Source organism: Nuphar pumila, chromosome 7 (genome assembly GCF_984573655.1).
Source record: "Nuphar pumila chromosome 7, dmNupPumi1.hap1.1, whole genome shotgun sequence".
Lineage (NCBI taxonomy): Eukaryota > Viridiplantae > Streptophyta > Magnoliopsida > Nymphaeales > Nymphaeaceae > Nuphar > Nuphar pumila.
The window spans coordinates 108,871,799-108,895,192 of NC_143255.1; the positions used below are offsets into that span (position 1 = coordinate 108,871,799).

General features: G+C 34.4%; 1 protein-coding gene across 1 annotated transcript in view; it reads right to left on the minus strand.

Annotated features, from left to right (window-relative positions):
* LOC149832862 (uncharacterized) overlaps nt 1-23,394 on the minus strand; it is a 46,186-nt gene that overhangs the window by 15,533 nt on the left and 7,259 nt on the right. Inside the window, exons 4-9 of the mRNA XM_090014754.1 lie at nt 21,046-21,134; nt 5,461-5,511; nt 4,943-5,038; nt 4,785-4,861; nt 2,781-2,973; nt 1,873-1,947 (exon numbers count right to left, since the gene is read on the minus strand). Coding sequence (XP_089870880.1) covers nt 1,873-1,947; nt 2,781-2,973; nt 4,785-4,861; nt 4,943-5,038; nt 5,461-5,511; nt 21,046-21,134 — 581 coding nt within the window. The remainder of the gene's footprint in view (nt 1-1,872; nt 1,948-2,780; nt 2,974-4,784; nt 4,862-4,942; nt 5,039-5,460; nt 5,512-21,045; nt 21,135-23,394) is intronic.

Sequence of the window (23,394 nt, forward strand, 5' to 3'; positions counted from 1 at the left end):
ATTAGTTAAAAGAGGTCGAGGTAGGCCTAGGAAGACATGAATGGAGGTGATAAGAAAGGATATGAATGCTTTGAACCTCACCGAGGACATGGCATTGGATAGAAATGAATGGAGGAGAAGGATTCATGTGGAAGACCCATAATGATTTTCTTTGTTGGTTCATATCGCCGACCCCAATTGTTTTGGGATGAAGGCGTAGTTGTTGTTGTTGTTGATCATAATACCCAAAAAGGGTATTTCTGTAAATTCACTTTTTACGCATATTCCACTTGAAATATGATTGTATTTTCTTTTTACTTTTTTTTCCTTTTCTTTCTTTCTTTTCTTTTATTCTTTTTTATTTTCTTTTTATGGCTTTTCGTGCCACCTTGGGAAGGCTCCCCAAAAAGAGTCGTTACTCCTTTTGGGAGCCCCCAAGGTGACCCTCTTGAGGTGTATAAATAGGGGTATTTCTCCCTTGTAAATTTAAGGCTTGAGAGTCTCAAGCTTCTCTCTTTTTATTCAATACATTCGTATTACATGCATTTGTACATGTTTGCATTATTTTACGCTTTTTGCGTATTTGTTCAAGTGTTCTTTGAGTGCTTTTGTGCACATCTTTTGTGAAGTACTAGTGCTTGTATGTGTTTTGTCTCTTCGTAGACATTTTTACACAGTAAACATGTTACCTCCACAAACATGATCTATGAGTAGTTAATTATGGGAGTGGATAACCAAGCACCATTGCCTTTGAGTAACTTGCCCAGTCTTGATAGGAGCACTCTCCAAAACTAACTAACAAGAGAAGATCCCAAGGTAGACAGGATCATCCTCCCTTGAAGATAGAGACCAACTTTCACTCTAGTTTTTGTTTTGCTTGTTCCCGAGTAATATAGAGATGCAGCCAAGGTTTTCATGTTATTGATACCATACTACCCTAGCATGAAATCATAATTGTGAGCTTTATTCACTGAAACACATCATGTGGATGCGTTTAGCATGTTTTGCTTAGTAGAAGACAATGAAAAACCTACACATTGTGATAGCATGTCCCAAAAACAAAACCTACACATTGTGATAGCATGTCCCAAAAACCTGTTCCTCACTAACAAGCGATGTACATTATATATGCAGAGCTTGGTCCAAAACAATGGAAAAAAAAACTGACAGAATCCACTAGATAGTATGGTACTAGTGACAAACATATATTAACCACACATATGTATATGTGTTTTCTTATAATATCATCCAAGTTCCTTCTCATGAGTTTAGAAATAACATGAACATGTGCATAACAGTAGAATCATGAGTGCCACAAAAAGAAAAAAAATGATAGAATCATGAGTGATTTGTGGAATACAATCATTACGGAAAGCATGTTAGTAACTTGGACCACCATTCTTTATCAGATTTCATAATCTTAAATACATAAAGGGAAACCATCATGATATCGTCAATATCATGAAAGGGCTAAATCATGAATTTTATTTCACATATGAGATGTTGCCAATAAGCTTAGTTTGATAGACATTTTTTAAGAAAGATAAATTTATGAAAATCAGAAAGCAGGTTGACAAGGCGACAGACACTAAGCACGACATAAAACGCATTCAGTACAAGAAACTCGGCCTGATCCAAAAGATGACTAAATCCAAGCCATTTAATAGTTTGATATGTTAGACATCATCTTATTGCAACTTAAGATCGACAAAAGCAAATTTAGAATATGACATGCAGGTGATGATAGGCCACAAATAATTATTGTTGTAAAAGGAGCTAAAATACTTTATTTACTTATTAAACTAAACAAAAAATATTCAGATGTCCTAAAGTTATTTAAGAGTACAAAAGTACAACTTATTCCAAGTAACTTTCACAAAGGTAAGTGCTTACAGCCAAAGAATTTAGAACATTGTGAACTCCAGGTAATTGAAGGCTGATGTTGGTGACTGGCTGGCCCATATAATGCTGCAGGCAGGAAAAAGACTAAATTTTTTCACTCAAGGAAAGAAGTAACTGGCTAACACATAGTTTTTCTGCTTGAAAAGTTTACAACAAGATTCATAGTTTGCCTGGAAAAAGACAAAAAATATGTTCAAATGAACATTTAGATTTAATAACAATGATTATCCGTTAGTTGTATGTGTCAATACAGGTCATATGTATATAGATATGAGAATATTGTATATCACATAACCGGTATGGCATGGGAGTTTTTGAAAAAAGGGGTAATTTTTTTCCTTTTTTGTGTATTACAAAATGGATTAGTCAAAAGAAAAAAAAAGGATGACATGTAAATGTATGAAGCAGTCATCGAGAAGTATCAGCCTTGACATGGGTACACTAGACAATCTGAAGTGCCTAAGAATCCGTGGTTGTAATATTGGTTTCATACAATTGTGTCAAAACAATGAGACCATGTCCTTCACAACTTATGCATAATAGTTACACATGAATAGTATTAGAAAAAATACGTTGGGCAGTACCTATTAAATATGATGTTAACAATATATGTAAAACTTAGACAACAAAGTAAGGAGAGTACTAAATGCATGGATGCATAATTTGTCTACTAGAAGACAAGTAGCAAACAAAATAAGAAATGAAAGATAAAAGACAAAATAAATCAAATAATTGGCATACCTATGAATAATGAAAACCAAAGAAATAAATCAAACATGATTTGATTTGGAAAAAAAACACAATTATTCAACAATAAAAGAAAGTCCGTGTTGACTATGATGCTAACATGGTACAAATTCAAACAAGTTTAGTTTAAAACATGAGGCATGGAAACTTGCCAGTAGATAATCAATCCCTCCTTGCTTGTTTGGATGAATGGAAGATGCATGCCATTGATTTGTATTGGAGATTCCATAAGTTGTTATCCTATAGCTAGGATCAAAAGGCTGTGCATTCAGGTTTCTGTTTAGTACTCGATCCCTTATAAATAACTCTTGCCTTCTACATTTTAATAAAGCACGCACTCCTGCACTGGACACCCAAGTACATGAGTTACACTTACCAATGTTTTTACAAAACAAATTGTAAGGAAACTGAAGGAAAGTATTAATTAAATTTAAAAATAAAGATAGACATCTCTTGATCTCAAACTGAAACTCATCAAGACCATGTTCCCCTGTCACACGTAAGTATGGTTCATTCAGATGTGCTACATGGTCCTCTGAATGCCTTCTTCAGTTCAAATCATATAACTGTTTTTCCCCATTTATATGGTGTGCTTGCTTATTGCAGCTATTAAACTGCCGCTTATGAAATGCAATATGTAACATTTTATTCACAGAAATCTTGCATACCACTGCTTAGTAACTTCTTGCATTGCTTCAGTTATTCTTTGTCTCTGATTAAAAACTTTTTATAAGACAATGGTTAGGCCTATCGATTGATTTTTGGGCTTTTGGTAGTCTGATTTTAGGGTTTTTCTGATAATGTTTTATATAAAAGTCTTTTGAGATTGTCATATAGAATTTCTGTAGAAAGCAGAATCAAGATTTATTCAATTGTTTAGAGGGCTAAAACTTGAATGATGAGCAACAAATAGTGAAATCTGATCATGTATAAGGTAAGACAAATTCTTGTTGCTATTTTACACTTCACAAGTTGTATCAGTGCATCTACTGTTGCAATGGTTCCTACTGCATAAGGCATTGATCAAACCTTGCAATGGTTCTTGGGCATGTATTCTTAGTGCTTGTTAATAATTCTTGCTGGTTCAGGTAACACTTTGATTTAGAAAAAGAGCGATTTCTACATCTACATAAAAGCCTTACACATTCAATTCTGCTGCCAAAATTTCTAGGATATCTATCATTGAATCAGTGCATCTACTGTTGGCACTGTACAGAATGCTCTTACTAACAATTCCAAGATGAATATGCTTACTGATGATGTTCGCACCTCTGCCATTCCCATTGCTTCTAGCCTGCCTCACATCATGTACGGTCATGATGCCACATGAAAAACCATAAATCTGTTACCGTGAGCACAACTGCCTTTTGCTGAGATGGTTCCTCTGCGTAGCATAACTCAGGCTCTGTTGCATCAACAAATAAGCTCTAGGTAATCCATTCTAGTGACATCTAAATGAACCTGGCTTGACTGTGGGCAGTGTTTAAGCATTTTAGAAGCATAATTGACTGAAACTCTTCCATCTCCAAATGACATTCATATAGAGCAAGGTTTGCCCAAGAGCAATGTTATAAGCATTTTAGCAGAATAAGCACTGTCTCACTTTCACTATATTGGTCGGAGACTCGGAAGACAAGTTCAGGGTTAGAACATCACAGAGCAAGCAATTCCAGTTTGTGGATTGGTTGAAACTTTTGCCTACTATGCACAGAAAATGTTCTCATCATATTTTATAGCTTCTACATGGTTGTTTCAATATAAAAAGATGGTTTGGAAAAAATGCCAAACCGTCCATATTCATATCCAATAACAATTATATCAGAACCAAACTAATGAGAAGTAAACAAAATGTAAATATTTTTAAAATCCATCTCCTTATCAGAAGGTTTGAGCACATACCCCGTAAAATGGATATTTTTCTTTATTTTATCACATGCAAACATCATCTTTGTGAAGAATTTCATCAATATGAACTAAGAAACCTAAAGAACATCTGCAGTAATGTGGCCTTGTTTCTCTCAAGTCTCAACTATAGTAGCAACATGACTACATAAATGAGATAAATGACAACTGATTCCAGTGTATTTTACTATCATACAGAAACATCACAACATGCCGCATGATATTTCTAGCTAGAAGCAAATAACAGCATCTACCAATCTCCGCATGCTATAAGGTGCCCTCCTCGTCTGATGCGCAACAGAAACCTCTTGAAAATATCCAATACTGCTCCCTGATAAATGAGAAGAATTATTTTTCAAAGAAATCTGATTAAGCATTAGACAATGATGCTTCAGGCAAGATATTAGCAAACCTCATCTTGAAAGAGATCAACATGCTCCCACTCCACATTTGTCACCACAACAACAGATGGCAACAGACCAAGGAAACAACCATCATATTCATCAGCCTGCAATACATCGAAAGTCACATACTAAATGGAAGTAATCTGTTTTATTAGTATGGGCAGTTAAAGATAATAAATTAACCATAGTAACAATAGCGCACATTATTTAAACAAAACATGAATTAGATGGCTGACTTTCCAGTGAAAATTTCTATGTGCATTTGATATAGGTATTCGAAGGAAATAACTTTATCCAAGGGAAACCCAAGAACGAACATCTCAAATCATAGTAATATAATATATATCATGCATTGCATGATCATACATTAAATTTTTGCCTTTCTGCATGTTATCAATCAGCAGTAATATGTTTCCCTTTTTGCTTCCAACTTTTTCCTTTGAAAAGCTACAGTTGAATAAAACATGGAATGTCAATGTATAGTGTGAAGACTACAAATCAAACTCTGCCAGATACAAATGCATACCTCCAATACAAAATGGCCACCACATCCTGAGAGGATGTTACCTCCTGAAAACTGAAATAAAATAAAGAAACATTAATTTTACAGAAGCACAAGCAACAATTGTAAAGAAATCAAGTTATAGCTGCTGGTCACAGATTCAGAGGCTATATAACTATATTTCAATCAATATGATCAATTCAGAAAGGGTACTAACTGTTAAAATATGTTTTATATATAGATATAGATAGATTATGACACATACACACACACACACACACACACACACACACACACACACACACACACATATATATATATATATATATATATATATATATATATATATATGTGTGTGTGTGTGTGTGTCTATCTACATATATAAATATATATATTTCTTTTGTAATACCCAATCAAATTAGTCTTTTCACATTGTACACACATATTCTAAAAGATATGCTCTTTTTCTCTTTTCTTTTTTTTCCTTTTTCTTTTCACCTTTTTTTCTTTTCTTTCTTTATTGGTTGAGAGGGGTCCACAAAGAGTCGTTGGACCCCTCCAATGGTCATAAATATGACCGTTGGAGGGGCTCCAACGACTCTATGGGAGCCCCTCCTTGGGTCCCTTAGCGTGTATAAATAAGGGGTTTGGCCCCATGTACTCTTCAAGCTTGTTGTGAAGCCTTATGTGAGTGGAATATATTTTTTCACCTTATTTTGTGTGTTTTACCACTTTTGTGGTTTGTTGCAATCTTGCCCATTAGTGGCTTCTTGTGTATCTGCGTGCTTTTGTGCTTGATCTTGGAGATATCGCCTCACTCATTTGGCACTTCATTACATGGTATCAGAGCCTTGGTTGAGGAAGCTTCATCGGATCCTCTCTTGACAAGTAATATCACTCATCTTTCTTGCTTTCAAACTCTTTTTCTATAAATGGCCAACAAGGATGCAAAAATCGACCTCTCATTCAAATTGGATGGGACCAATTACCGAATGTGGGCGGCCGCTATGGAAAATAACCTCAAAGGTAAAAAACTTTGGGGTTATGTGTGTGGAACCATTCTGGAACCACAATTGAAGTTAACTAAGTTTGAAGGAAATGAGGAAAGAGCATTAAACGAAGAGGAAAAAGAGAAGGTTATTCTTGACTTCTCTTCAAGAATGGAAGATTGAGAAAGTGAGCATGCTAAAATTCTAGCATGGTTCATGAATAATGTCGAATTAAAGATTTGTGTAAATCTTGCAAAGTTCAAGAAGGCTAATGAAGCTTGGTTATTTATGAAAGGCATGTGCACTCAAAGAGACCTTGCTAGGCATTTCTTTCTACAAGAAAAGGTAAGAGCTACCAAGCAAGATGATATGAGTATTAGGGACTATTAGAGTGCCCTATCTTCTTTATGGGATGAACTTGTTCTTCTCGAACCTCAATGAGAATGTAGTGTTATTGCCATGAGGCAAGAGCAAATGAAAAAAAAGAGGTTTTTTCAATTTATTTATGGACTTCGTCCCGAATTTGAGCAACTTAGAGGATCCCTTCTTCATAGGGCTTCTAATCCTCTAAGTGACATTTTGGCCGACTTATGTCAAGAAGAAACTCGTTTGGCCTTAAAAAGAGATGTTGATGAAGTTTATGTCGTGTCTAGACCCGGCAACAATGTAAGATCATATAAACCACCCCATTTTTGAAAGAATAATGGTGGTGGAGGAAGAAAAATTATTTGTCATAATTGTAATTAACCGGGCCATATTCGTCAGGATTGCCCCAAATTCAAGAAGAAGGTGGCTTCTGCTGGTGAAATTTCTCCAAACACAAATGAAGATTCAAAGAAGGATGGAGACATAAAGGAGTCCATCGCTCATCTTACCGAAACACTTCAACAATGTATAAAGATGAATTACTCTACATCCTCCTCCTCACCTTCCAGTTCCGGTGCCGCCATCTCCTCTTTTCCAAGTATGACCTCTTGGATTCTTGACTCGGGTGCCTCCTTTCATATGACTCCAAATGCATCATTTTTGTCAAAACCAAGTCTCAATAAATTCAAATCATATGTTTCCACCGTCGATGGAACATCCTTGGATGTTGAAGGCATTGGAAACCTTGAGAAAACATACGACCAAAACAAATATTTTTTTGTTCCCAAAATCCGAATTATTCCAAAACTTAATTTAAATCTTTTTTTTGTTTCTCAAATTACCATTTTTGAATGTGATGTCACTTTTTCACCTACCCATTGCTATGTGCAAGATCTCCAGTCCGGGAAGCGGATTGGGCAAGGCCATAGAAGAGAGGATCTTTATTATATGGACTTTTTGTCTTTGCCATCCAAATCATTTTGTAATAATGTTCAATCCAAAGATATTGAGACTTGGCATAAGAGGCGTGGACATCCTAGTATTTCCAAGTTGTATCTCTTTCCTTTTTTGAAAAAATTTTATAATACAAATACATTTACATGCAATGATTGTATTCTTGGAAAGATTCATTCGATTTTGTATTCGCATAGTAATTTTGTGTCAAAAAGACCTTTTGAACTTGTGCATTCCGATGTATGGGGGCTGACACGCGTTATGTCCAAAGGGGGATATTCCTACTATGTTACTTTTATTGATGACTTTACTAGATATACATGGGTATACATTATTAAAAACAAATCTGATGTCTTCACTAATCTTAAACAATTTCATGTTCTTATTCAAAATCAATTTCAAAATAATATAGCTATATTTAGATCCGATTCTGGAGGTGAGTACATGTCTAAAGATTTTCAAAATTATTTCAAAATAAATGAAATTTTACACCACCGATCTTGTCCTAAAACTCCACAACAAAATGGTCTTGCGAAAAGGAAACATAGACATTTAATTGAAACTACAAGAACACTTCTTATCTCTAAAAATGTTCCTAAAAACTTTTGGGCTAAAGCTCTTCTTACCGCAACATATCTTATCAATTGTATGCCCTCTTCTTCTTTAAAAAATGTTTCACCTTTTGAAAAATTATTTAAAATTACTCCAGATTTTAATAAACTAAGGATATTTGAATGTAAATGCTTTGTGCTTGTTCAAGGACAAGATAAATTATCACCCAAAGCTTTTGAATGTGTGTTCATTGGCTATGGTGAAAATCAAAAAGGCTATAGATGCTATGATATTCGAAACAATAAACTCTATGTGTCAATAAATGTAAACTTTCTTGAAGAACAAAATGGTTTTGATATCCACACATCTAGAGAAGGCATTGATTATTCCTTCTTATTTGACTTAGCTCTTAGAATTGAGTTCCCTGATACAATTATTTGTGATGATACTTGTGATGGCATTTTACATCATAATGATATACCACAACATGGTAATGTTTCTCAAGATGAGAACCTTAATGATATAAATGTATATACATGGCGGTTAGGAAATGAACATTAACCTGCTCTTGAGAGATATTTTCAAGACTTCTCTTTAGAAGAACCTATTGATCCACCTAAGAGATCTTCTCGTGTAATAGTAGGTCACCACAAAAATTTGTGTCTTATGAATCTTTTTCACCTAATTATAAGACTTGTCTCATGTTAATACATTTGTATCATGAGCCTACTTCATTTAAAGAAGCTAAAGATCATCCATATTGGATTGAATCCATGAAAATTAAATTAGAGGCTCTTAACAAAGCTCAAACTTCGAGCATTATTCTTTAACCATTAGGAAAAAAGGCAATTGGGTGTAGATGAATATATAAAGTCAAAACCAAGTGTGATGGATCTCTAGAAAGATACAAAGCTCGTTTGGTTGCAAAAGGCTACACCCAAGAATATGGGATTGATTATGAAGAAACATTTGCTTCAGTAGCTAGAATCACTAATGTGCGAACATTAATTGCCTTAGCCTCCATTAAGCAATGGCCTATATATCAACTTGATGTTAAAAATGTGTTTTTAAATGGAACTCTATGTAAAGAAGTTCTTATGGATCATCCGCTAGGTCTTGAAATTGGTAAAGGAAATATGATAAAGTTAAATAAAGTTCTCTATGGTCTTAAACAAGCACCAAAAGCTTGGTATGATCTTTTTAGCAAAGTAGTTCTCGATAATGATTTTTCCTCATGTTATACTGATACTGCTTTGTTTGTTAAAACTTCTAATGAGTACATAACAATTTTGTTGCTATATGTTGATGACATGATTATCACAAGTCATGATAAAAAGGGTATTGACCTTATTAAAAATATTCTAAAAAAAAAACTGATATGTCTGACCCAACGTTTAAAAACTCGCCGAGTCAACTCGTTGACTCGGCTGACTCGGCCCTCCAGCGGGTCAACCCGGTAAGGCATACTCGGGTGACCAAGACTCGGGCATGACTCGGCTAGACTCGGCCTCACTCGGCCGAGTCACGTAGAACTCGGGCGAGGTCTGTCGTTTTCCTTCTTACAAAACTCGTTGGACGACTCGCGCGACTCGGGACGAGTCATGGGTCAAAAAAAATCGGAGAACTCGGAGGGTTTGTTTTAATGGCAGTTTCGCAATATTAAATATTTTACCCTTTAAATGGTTAACGAAATGTGAAAACCTAAAGGGTTTTCACTGTTCATTGCGTTTAACCCTCGACTGAAGAGGGGAAAAGCCGAGAAGGTGCGGCTGCAGCTCCAGCCATCCGGCGAGAAAAGCGACGCCGGAAAGGAGTTTCCGGCGTGAGCAGTGACGCCGACGTGAGCAGTGACGCCGGCGTGAACAGTGGGATTTTTCTTCGTTTTGTATTTGCATCGCGAACATTAACTCCGACGTGAACTGTGACGTCAGGTCGCCGACGAAGGCACATCGACGGCGAAGGCACATCGTCGCAGCTCCGACGTGTCTTCTCCAGCAAAAACAGTCCATCGGCGACATTTTTCGACGCCACCAGGTATGTTTTTCCGGCAAGATTTTCCGGCGAGTTTTTAAACGTTGGATTCAAGGTGGTCCTTCGGCTGCTGCGACATCGCCTGCGAGGCGTACGCCTTAGTATTTGAAGCGTACGCCTCACAGGTGAGGCGTACGCCTCACCTCAGTATTTGAAGCGTACGCCTCACAGGTGAGGCGTACGCCTCAGTTCTTGAAGCGTACGCCTCACAGGATGTAGTCTGATATACTGACCAAGTTTCACATCTTTGTAACATGTATTTTCTTATTGAATTGGATTTAGGCCCTTGTTAGTTTGTGATCTTTTGTATGAAATGGTAGTTTGTCAGAATGTGCTAGTTCTTTCATTAACATAGGTTTTGCAATCCTGGAAAGTATATTATGTCACAAAGTAACAAGGGCGTCAACAAGCGTTGCAAGTAAAGTACTCTGAATTCTGTGACAGCTCAGTCACGTTTTCCACCATATGTTCAATTTTTTTGGGAAACAACAATGTTCTAGTTTGGTACTAGATGTAGCAACATTCTTCTAGTTCTTACTTAGACACCTGATTCATACCTTAAAATGTTGTGTTACTACTTAGTACACATCTTGGGGAATTGTTATCCCTGATGACTTCATTTGCATATGCAAGGGTGATAAACAGATTAAATGTTCTAATTTAGAAGTTAGAACACTTTATTTGCATATGCAAGGGTGATAAACAGATTAAATGTCCCATAAAAAAACATTCAAGCCTGATTGGGGTTTAATACTGGGTGACCTACGAAAAAAGAGTAGAATTTCTCCACACCAAATTCTGATGACTTCAGGAGCTGAATTGTTATCCCTACACACTGAAATACACATTGAAAACTAGGCACAGACACACAAATACTGCAAGTCAAATTCCTCAACCTTTAATAAATATATGACAAGTTCACTGGATTTTTGCTTTGAGAACTTTCACATGGTTACCAGGGGTACTTTTTTCCATTTTGAATAGCAGCCTGTCAAATATATAAATATCGTTTTGAACATTTCTATTATCTATGTTTGTACTTTGTATAAGAGATGCAGTTCTATTTTTTCTGCTTGTGTGTATGTCAATGTTGTAGACCTCTTCTTTTTCTGTGGACACTTTTCTTTGAAGGCTTTTGTTTATTTTTTTCACCATCATATTCTGGAGAAATTCAATGTGGCTATTTGGTAGTTTGTGTGCAAATCAATAGCATTGCATATTTCTTGTTCTTATCCTTGATAGATGCAGCCAAGATTGGGTTTGCTTTATTCTCACTGTTGAAGATGTAGGTTGCTGAAGTTGTGACATAATATGCCATCATTTCTTTCGCTATTTTAACCAAACAAATTTGACAAAAAAAATTAGCATGGATCCATTATTTATTTTTTTTGGCAACGAAGCATGCACTAATGGTTTTTTTTGTTGTTGATAACTTTATCGTGCTAGTGTTAATAGTAAAAAAAAATGATAACTTGTTTATGCTGATGAGCATATACAGTGTTCAGTTTGTGTGCATTATGTAGTGTATCATGTATAGTTTTAGTTTTATACTTGTATGACACTATGTTTTTAAGTTTTTAAATGTTGTTCCTTGGTGGGTTTGTGCATAATCTACTAACCGTGCGTATGTTTTTAACTTTTCAAATTTAAAAGTTTTAGATTTATCAAATCATCAAAGAAATGTCAGAAGAAGGATCTTCAAGGACTCCAATAGCATTCACTAAAGGAAATGACCCTGTGTGGGATTTTGGTTTACCACTTGATAAGAAAAAGAAGAGGGTACAATGTACTTGGTGTACAAAACAAATGAGTGGTGGCATTAATAGACTTAAGTATCATCTTGCTGGTATTAAAGGAGAGGTGGAACCATGTGACAAAGTCGAAGAATCTGTAAGAAAAAAAATTCGTAAGAATTTGGAGTCATTTAAGGAACACAAAATATATAAGAGAAATATTGTAAATGAGATTGGTTCCTTTGTTGAAGTAAATGATAATGATATGGACTTGTCAGATGAAAGTGATGAGTCTTCTGAGAAAATATATATAAAGGGAAAAAAATTGATGAACGATGCCCCAAAGCATAATCTTGATGCTTTTGTTAAAGTGAAGGCAGGGTCTCCATCAATGAAACAACTTGGAATAAAAGCAGCTTTGGATAAAAAAGCTAGAGATAGGTTATGTTTAGCTATTGCGAGATTTTTTTATCATTCAGCCATTCCTTTCAACGCAGCCAATTCTCCTTACTTTACGAAGATGATTGAAGTTTGTTCCTCAGTAGGAATGGGATTGAAGCCGCCTTCTTCATCTGAGATTTCTGGAAGATTGTTACAAGAAGAAATTAAAAAAATTAATGATTATTTCAAAGAATACAAGGAGTCTTGGGCTGAAATGGGTTGTTCTATTATGGCTGATGGTTGGAAAGATGCAACACAAAGGACATTGATAAATTTTTTTGTTCATTGTCCAAGGGGCATTTACTTCTTGAAATCAGTTGATGCAACAAGTATCGTGAAGAATCGAGAAAATTTATTAAAATTATTTGATGAAGTGGTGGAAACAGTAGGTGCAGAGAATGTTGTTCAGGTATATTATTCTGTTCTTTTGTAATTTTCTATTAAACATTGATATTTATAATTTGTCTAGTATGTTAATAATGTTTTGAAATTTAAAAATGACAGATAATCACAGATAATGCAGTCAACTATCAATCAGCTGGAAAGATGTTGGAGGATAGGAGGAAAACCATATTTTGGACTCCTTGTGCAGCTCTTTGCATAGATCTCATGCTTGAAGATTTTTCTAAGATAAAAAGCATAGCTGGATGTGTGGAAAAAGGAAAAAGGATCACGAAGTTCATCTACAATCATACTTTTGTTTTGAACCTAATGAGGACTCAATTTTCTAATAAGAAAGAAATTCTAAGACCGGTTACTACAAGATTTGCCACTAATTTTATCATGCTTCAATCTTTGCTAGAACATCGAAGTGGTCTTAGAAAAATGATGGCATCAGATGAATGGAACAATTCAAAATATTCATCATTTGCTGAGGGGAAAGAGATGGAGGATATTATATTGAATAGTAATTTTTTGAGAGTCGTAGAATCAACTGTTAAAACTATAGAACCTTTGGTCAAAGTTTTGAGAATGGTCGATGGTGAAGAAAATCCTACAATGGGTTATCTTTATGAAGCTATGGATAGAGCAAAAGAGGCTATAAAAGAAATTCATGACAATGACGAGAAAAAGTATAAACCTTATTGGAAAATAATTGACAATCGTTGGGAAAATCAACTTCATCACCCTCTTCATGCAGCAACATACTATCTCAATCCCAAATACCACTATAGTCCACAATTTTCTAAGGTATGTATTTGTTTATATCTTTTTATTAATTGTTTTAATTTTTGAATATGAAATTTCTTTTATCAATTACCAATTTAATGTATTTGACTATTTGCACTATTTCATGTAATTCACAAAGCATCCTGAAGTAAGGCGTGGTTTAATTCAATGTATTGAGAAGTTGGAGCCAAATATTTCAGCTAGAGTAAGAGCATGCAAGCAACTTGAGTTATTTGAAGACGCAAGTGCAGATTTTGGTACTTCTATAGCTGTTATGACTAGAGATGAGCATAAGCCAGGTGATTTATCTTTAACATTATTGTTGTGTTGTGCAAAAGAATATTTCTTTAATCAACTTTTCATTTTTGTGTGTTTTGGCTTTATGCAGCAATGTGGTGGAAAATGCATGGAATATGTGCCCCCGATCTTCAAAAAATTGCTATTCGTATACTTAGTCAAACATGTTCTTCATCTGGATGTGAACGAAATTGGAGTACCTTTGATCAAATTCACACTAAGAGAAGAAATAGATTAGCTCAAAAGAAACTTAATGACTTAGTGTTTGTCCATTATAATTTACGTCTGAGAGAAAAGCAATTAAAGAGAACACGTCTTGACCCAATTTCTTTGGACAATATATATTTGCAAACACCAATGGATGAAGGGGTCATGCAAGAAGGAGTTTTAGATGGAGATGAGGTAAAATCGTAAAAGTTTGTTGGATATTTTAACTTGATTAAAATTGTTTTAATTTAGTTTTTTGTCTTTCTCTATTGCATGTTAACTCAAATGTGTCATATTTTATTGAACGAAGGATTTCTTAAGAGACTTGGAGATGGAAGTTGAAAACATTGAAGAAGCTAATCTTATTGATGACGAAGGTGGTGATGGAGTTGAAGATGAAGATGCAAGGGAAAAATGCAACCACTAGTACTCCAATTCAGCCATTAATTTCTACTTTCAACTCAAGAATTGATTCAAATGAAGTTCCAAATAATAGCACTTCGCCTCTATTTGAGATTTGAGTCATTGACTCTTGACTTGAGAATTGAGATATCATATTTTGTAAAAGTGGATGCATTTTGGATGAATGAAATTTGATTTTGTCATTGTGTTATGATCATTAACTTTATATTTATGAACTTTGTAACTTAACTTTACTTTAGGGCTTATTTCTATTGAAATATTGAATTATTGTTTTGCTTGGTTGTTCGATTTCTTGCTATTAGATGAGTAATTATAAGTTAGATATAGTTTTACTTGATGTTATTTTAATTATTAATCAATTACACTAGTAATTAAGTCATTCTACAAACTTTTATATGTTTAAATGATAATTTATATATTGTTTTTCTTTTAAAATCAAAAGTTAACAAAACCCGGTCCGAGTCACCGAGTTGACCCGCCGAGTCACGAGTCCATAAAGAACGAGTCGAGTTCCGAGTCACGGGTTTTAAAACCATGGTCTGACCTTGGTTTTCTGAGGTATTTTTTAGGAATTGAAGTTGCATACTCCCCCAAGGGGTATGTTCTCTCTCAGATGAAGCTTGCCTCTGACATTATTGCCCGGTTTGGGCTGACAGATGACAAAAAGGTGGAGACTCCAGAAGTGATCAACGCCAAGATGAGAGTCAGTGATAGCACTCCTTTAGCAAATCTCACGCATTACCGTCAGTTGATTGGGTCACTAACATATTTATCTATCACCAGGCCCGATATTTCTCATGTGGTTCATAGTGCAAGCCAATTTCAGACTGCTCTTTCTACCATTCACATGGCCGCAGTCATGAGGATTATCAGATATTTGAAAAGCACCATAACTAAAGGATTATTCTTACCCTCTTCACCTCTTGCTTTACTTGCTTATACTGACTCTGATTGGGAGGGTAACCCCGATGATCGTATTTCCACCACAGGTTATTGTGTGTTTCTTGGAGAATCACTTATTTCATGGAGGTGTAAGAAGCAACAGAAAGTTTCTCTCTCTTCTACCGAAGCAGAGTATCGTGCGATGGCTACCACCACCACTGAGATTGTATAGTTAAGAAGCTTGCTTAAAGATATGGGTGTCTCATTCTCAACTCCTTCGAAGATGTGCTGCAACAACAAGAGTTCTATCTACATTGCCAGCAATCACACCTTTCATGAACGAACAAAGCACATTGAGATGGACTATCATTATGTTTGTGATGAGTTCTTACGGGGCACCATTTGTAATGAAGTGGATTGAATCTGATACACATGCAAGAACACACTTTCAATCAAGTAAAAATACTTGATTGAATCATGAAACCACCCACACAAGGGTCTACAAACTTGTTATTGCATAAAAGCACTCAAGAATGAGTTGAGAATATAAGGTCACAAGAGGCCAATATATAATACAATGGAGCCAATAGGGGTGCAGCTCCATTGAATCTTTTTCGTATACATACTTTTTCGTATGTTTTTCTTTAAAAAATTTAAATGATAATTTCTAAAAATCGGTGAACTTATTTTTCGAAAAATTAGATATATGATTGCTCAAAACTTGCTTTAATAGGTCGGTAAAAATTTATGATCATTGGAGCTTTGAATTTATATTTTATACCTAACTTTGTTTGTAAGAATACCTTTTATATGAATGATAAGTCCTTAAAGAAAGGTATGTTAAGATTAAAATGTTTGTGAGATATGTAGTTTTTTTTTTTGGAAAAATGCTTGACATATATGAAAAATTCCTTATTAAGTTTTGATTCACTTACCTAATGTGTCATTTTCATATGAGCAATATTTGATTAAGAAGGCTTTTTATAATACCGGTTGAATTAAGTTTTAAAATGGTTTTATGGAATATGGTGATTTTTTTTGCATCTTTATACTCTTAAAGATTCTTCAATTTGATTTAAAGAGTTTGTCTCATTGTAAAATTTATGGTCTTCATTAATGTTTGTTACGTACTTATTGCATTAGGAGTTGGTAATAACCTATTAAGTCATGTTTTTTATCAACTTATGAGTTTTGAATTTTTCCTCAATAAATGTTTAATTTTATAAATTTATGCCATAGTACAATCTTATTTTGTCATAAGGTTTTTTAATAAATCTATTATTCTTCTTTGTTGGGATTTCTCCCACTTTAAGGAAGTTTTTCCCCCTCATTTGGGAATTTTGTGTGTTTTTGTATTTGAGCTCTCTTTAAGGAGCCTTTCGGTCCTTATAATCTTCTTGTGAGTATATACTCTTTTGTAAAGATTTCATGGTTGTTGTGAGAAGATTTTTTTTTAGTATCTTTCTCTTGCATAATATCCTTCAAAGATTCATTAATACTTGTAAACCTTTGTGGATCTTTTGAGATTGGTTGTGAACATCATTTTTAAGTTACAATAGTGGATTTCATAAGATTTTCAAACTTCATAATCTTACCATCTTTATGAATGCCTATATTGGCCTAAATTTTTTATTTGTTCATTCAAAATTATCGTCATTCAACATCTTGTATTGCATAAAAGTGCATCTATTATCATTTGGTGGGAATGTAATTGCACTTTATATCTATCATAGTTGAGGCTTGTTTTGACTCTTTGATTATTCCAAATCGGTTCTTACACATGATGTTGCTTAATATTTCATGTTGTTGCATGATAAGCCTTTTTGGTATAAATGACTTCTTTTGAAGAATTGATCATGATTAAGCATAATTTGTGTTTAAGCAAAATTGTTGTTATAAGGCATATTGTTGTGATTGATTATATTGAACCTTTGATTTGATTTGTTTTCAAATCAGCCCTCTTTGTAAAATCACCTATTTGGAAAAATGATTTCCTTATGTATTCATTGTCTTTTTATGACATTTATATTTATCCATCACAAGTTGTTATATGATGCATCAATCCTTTTGGGCCTTGTTATTGTTATATTAAAGATGTTTGTTGAAGTGAGTTATGGGTACCTCGTGTTATGTCATTTTAAGTTGTCAACTTGTAGTTTGACTCTAAAATGACTTATTATGTGATCTCTAATTATGAGTGTGTCACTCATTTGTTTGTGGCCGTTGTTTTTATGGATGCTTTTAATTATGTATACTTGTGATGAATGTCTAAAGTTTGAAACCTTAGTGTTTTAAGGTATATTGAAAAATTGATGTTCTTTAATTGTATTTCCATTACAAGTTTTCTTGCCTCAAAAGTCTTCTCCTTTTATACCTCTTATCTAAGTGTCATCATATGTAGACAAGATTTTTTATTACACCTTTGTGTGTTGGTAGCCTAGCCCTTTGTTGGCGTTGTTCTCTTCGTCTAGTAGCTGAACACACTTGTCTTGAGTGTTATTATATGTAGACAAGGCACGTTGATTCATACCATGGTGTGTGATTTTAGTCCATGTTGGCATTTGTGTCCTTATTCTAGTCGCTGAGATGTATGCTCATGGTTGGCTTCTTTCACTCATTTCAAGTGTCATTTTATCTAGACAAGAGATGTATTGTGTTTTAGCCCATGGTTGGCTTGATACTCTTGTTCTAGTAGCTGAACATACTTGATTTTGAGTGCCTTTTTATGAAGACAAGAGATGTTTTTGGTTCATATTGGCGTGTATTCTCTTGTTCTTGTCGTTGATACACTCATTTCAAGTATTATTACATGTAGACAAGAGGTGTTTATACACACCTTTGTGTGTGTCTTTTGGCCTTTAATGACATTATGATTATGTTCTTGTTCTAGTAGCTTATACACTTGATTTATGGGTTTTGGAGGACTAATGAGGTAGTTGCTTATAATGGATGAACTATTGTTGAAATTTGTGAAATTTCATTCATATTTTATCTTTTAAAGATACAAGTGAATCATATCATTAATATGCATATTTTAAAATCAAAATGATTTTTTGGCATTTAATCTACATATTAAGTGCTTATGGTTTTGGCCACCTTTGTATTTGATATGCAAAATGAGTTTTTGTAATTTCAATCATTTGAGTGAGATGTTCCTAAATGTGTAAGGTTCTCTACTAAAATAACAATCATTATTTTGCCTCTTAAGTGGACTTAAATCTTTTTGAACTTTTGTGTTTTATACACTCTTTTTATGCTCTTGACTCTTGGGTGGATGTTTTTTAGATCATGTCCTTGCAAGTTCACATATGGCATTTGTTTGGCATAGAATTTCTTCTTTATGTGAGAGAAATCATTAACTCATCTGTTGATCAAATGTCTCCCTATTGGTGATCTATGTGTGTTAAACATGCTTTCTTTCGTATGCTCTTGTACACATTCCCTTCGGAGCAATTTGTTCTTATGTGAATATTGTCTTCTTAGATATATTTCTAATATATGAAAATTTTTACTTGATCTTACTACAAATCTCATATTTTGTGTGTCTTGTGCACTTGTGAGTGTTCTCCGTGCACACACTCCTTACTTCCAAATATTGATAAAACCCTTGTAAGAATGATTTTGGGAGCCTTAGTGCTCACCTATTCTAAGAAATTCAATCTTTTGCATTTGTGGGTGTCACATTTGTACCTTTGGATACTTTTATTCAAGTGTTCTTGGTGTGTCCTTGCACACGTATTCCTTTGTGGTGTTGGTGCTTGAAGTGCACATCTTTGAAGGCATTTTTACATGGTTCTTGGAGATATTTTTGGACAAATGTTTTTAGTGTGGCCTTTGTGCACTTATCTTTCTTCAAAAACTTAGTGTGTTTTATCAATGTTTAAGCTTAATTCGTGTTTTGCATAAATACTCAATCAAAATGCATAAATTATCTTTTGAATCATTGTCCTTCTTAATCAATGTTATGGTCTATTATCCATTTTTTGATATCTCTTATTTGATTAAGATACAAAGGTACTTTTTACTTGGAGTTCTTTTGGCTTGTTCCACAGGATCTTCAAGATGGGATGAATGAAGCATCTATGATACATCGTGAAAGGAGCTTGGGGATGATCATTAAAGACAGTTAAAGGCTGACAGATGCAAAGTTCTTTCATGTATTATAATGTTGATGACTTCCATTGAAGATTTTTTTGAAGACTGGAACACTCCTTTTGTATCTTCAAACTTATTGTTATGCCCACGCAAAGTTTTTTTTTTTTTTGGGGGGGGGGGGGTGTTAAAATATATGTAATCATATATACATATATATGTATTTATCTCATCATACCCGAAAAGGGTATTTTTGTAATTCTGTCCATTAGGGGCATTTTAGTCTTTTTACATCTTTTTACATGTATTTTATTTTACATTTTCTTTTTCCTTTTTATTTTTCAATTGTTGTAAAATGATTGGAGGAGAAGGATTCATGTGAAGGGCCCAGAATGATTTTCTTTTTTGGTTCATATCGCTGACCCCAATTGTTTTGGGATGAAGGCGTAGTTGTTGTTGTTGTATTGTAAAATGCATTTAAGGCATTGCATTGGGGGTCCCAACCAAAGGAGTCGTTGGAGCCCCCAACGGTCACAATGACCGTTGGGGGCCCAACGAGTCCCCTTTTGGGCCTCCCAATGTTCTCTCTCTCTCTCACTGCTTTGTGTATAAATAGAGGGGTAATCCCCCATGTAAGGCATGGCCTTTTAGGCTCTCATTTAATAAAGCATATGTAACTTATGCCTCTTTGTAGGCTTCTTGTGGTGCCCTTTAGTGAATCATTTTGTTATTCCCCATTATGGGGTTGTGTTTGTCCAATGTTGGACCTTATGAATGCATTATGCATTCTTGTAATTCATTTCCGTATACTTTCTAACACAGCCATGGTCACCAATATCAGCCTCAATAGCGTCCCAATTCTCAACCAGGCAATTTCTTGGAGGTACTTTCAAATTTTCTCAACAATATTCATGATTTTTTTTTAATATAAAAAAAACTAGATCCACTTTTTTCAATAGTATAAAAGGTAGAAAGTTTACCAAAATTTGTGAAAAATAGAATAATAAAAAGAATGATAGCCAAAATGAAGAACATAAAAATAAAATATCAATGAAAATATTCTGCAGAACGTCTGATATTTTGCCTATAATATCTGCTACGAAAATATGAAATAGATAACAATTGACCTATAATATGAACCAAAATAATATCATGATGTTTTCAAGCTTTCAGCCACATTTGTGGTTATGAGATAAACAAACAAGTCCAACAAAACAAGTGATCATAAGCTCCTGAAAATTTTGTTGATGCATTCACTTAAGTTTTATACAGACAATATAGCATCTTAAATTAGTGGCCGTTAAAAAAGACATGGAAAACATTTTTTATCTCAGATTCAACATCCTGATGCTTACAAACTTACAGATCAACAAAAGTAAGAATGAACATCAATGGCAACCATGAACAGCTTTCAAGCAGAGTTCTAAACCCATCTTGAGCACAACAGAAAAATTAAGTTTGTTTAAGCCTACCTGTGGCACGTGTGCACCTACTAGAGCAGTAAGGTTTTCACCCATTGCACTTAAAACAAATGCAAGCATAGCAGTGGTTGTACTTTTTCCTAAAAAATAAAGGATAACAATGATATAAAGGAATAAGTAGATCCATACTATCTGCATAAGAAAACAAGGACAACTATTCTCAAAAACATGAAGAGAATATGATCCAGAACTCACAACAATAATTCAATAGCTATCGAACTTAATGTGAATAGAGTTCTTTACATAAACTAAATATTTTGTGTCTACTTACTAACCCAAAAGAAAGTGCATAAAGCTGAACAATAACCTTTAAATAACTTTGAAAAGCTCTCAAAAAGCTTTCCTCCACTCTTATCAACAAAAGGCCTACATGAATAGGACCAACCAGATAATGTATATAATCTCCACAATATATGGGTTTCAGATAATGCATCAAGGGAAAATCTTGGCACTTAAAAATCGAAAAAGTACAAAAAAATAACGCAAAAACAAGAAAATAATAGGTTTTAGTAATTATTTCTACAAATTTTAAAGAAAATATAAAAATAAAATAAAATATGAAAAAGATAAATGAAGAGGAAAAATAATGCTAATAGAAGAGAAATAAAAAGTAAACTAGATGAAAATATAATGATAATATTACAAATTTTCACATTTCTAATCTCCCAAAAGTATTGTAATATTTTCAAATTATTGATGACTACCCCTCCTATACAAATGGCACTCCAAATGATGGATTTCATCATTGATTCAAGATGCATAAGATGATCATTTGATATAAAGAAGGACATTGTAAAACAAGAAAAAAAATAACTATGAATCAAACGTGCGATAGACGGAATATTAGGCAATATCATTACTCTCTCTCTCTCTCATGCATGTCGCAGGTTCGATTCACCTAAGATACTACAAAGTGTTGGAGACCAGACTTTTTCAAGAATGACACATGAACCAAATGGTGTGTTATTAACTTATTGTCATTCTTTCAAATAGTTATGAGCAGACATTTTTAGTGCACAGTTTCTCTCACTTCATGTGTGCAGATAGAATCTAGTCGAAGTGACAATCTGTCACACAGACAAGAACCCAGGTACAGGACATGCCACAAGCACACTTGGTATGATACAAAAGTTCTGTAAAACTAGGACACAAAGTGTAAGATCTCGTGTTTTCGGATCTTAGTCAATTCATGAAAATTTTGAAATTTGGCTAAGTCTGGTAAGAAAATCGTTTGAGGCTCGAGTTTTAGACCGAGGTCTTAGAGTTTGGGTTTGACCCAAGTCTCATCAACAAGGTCTAGACAAGCCAATCGAAGTGTGGCAAAGAGTTTTAATTTCAACTTTTAAATTCAAGCAAAATTCGAGTTATTTTCGAGCGAAATTCGGAATTTGATATTCATGTAATATATCATTGGATGCGCCTCGAAATTCTGAGCGCAATGGTATTTTACTTTTTCAAATTCGAGTTCTGGTTGGCTCGAAAATCACGTTTTTCTAAAATTTTAGGAGTTTGTTGAAACGGATCCGAAATTGGATCGGATTTCATCCAAGGCCTAGGATCCAAATTTTTATGGATTTGGGTCCTAGTTAGGTCCTATAAAATCTGGACTTGATCCAAGTCTTAATCCAAATTTTTGTATGAGTATGGGTTTGGATCTTGGATCTTGGATCCAAATTCGGATCCAAATCCAAGCTCAACATTTTTATGACTTTAAATTCAGCTAGGAGCTTTAAATTGGGGTTATTAGCATATAAAAAGTCTTCATGGTCAACATGACCAATTTTGGGAACCTTTGAATATTTAAGAATAAGTAAATTCAAAAAGATAAATTTATTAATTTAATTATTCTTATTAATTTCGGGATTTGGGTTAAGAGGGTTTAGGGTTAACCCTCTTCCCTAATTAAAAAGGGTTTAGAGGTTTCCATATCTTTTAGGAAAGGAGGGTCAAAAAGTCAAACAAAATAATAATAAGTAAAGGAGTCCAAAAAAATCTGGAAACTCCCTAAAGAGAGAGACCTAATTCTGGAAACTCTCATTAAAAGAGAAAGGAGGGGGGGGCAGCCCTTCTCCCTCATTTTCACCCTAGAGAAAAAAAAAAGGGGGGAGAGAAGAAAAAGAGAGAGGAGAGAGAGAGTGGGAGAAAGAAAGGGAGAGTGAAGGAGGTAGAAGAAGAAGATTGGAGGCATCGTAGCTCAGCCCAAACGCCTTCCACAGCCTCTATTCATATTTTTTTCCTCTAAAGGTACGGGTACTCTTTCTTGAAACGAATGAAAAATCGGGTAAAGATTGGATTTCCATGCATCTTTTGATGGAAATCCATAGAGGAACAGTAGACCCA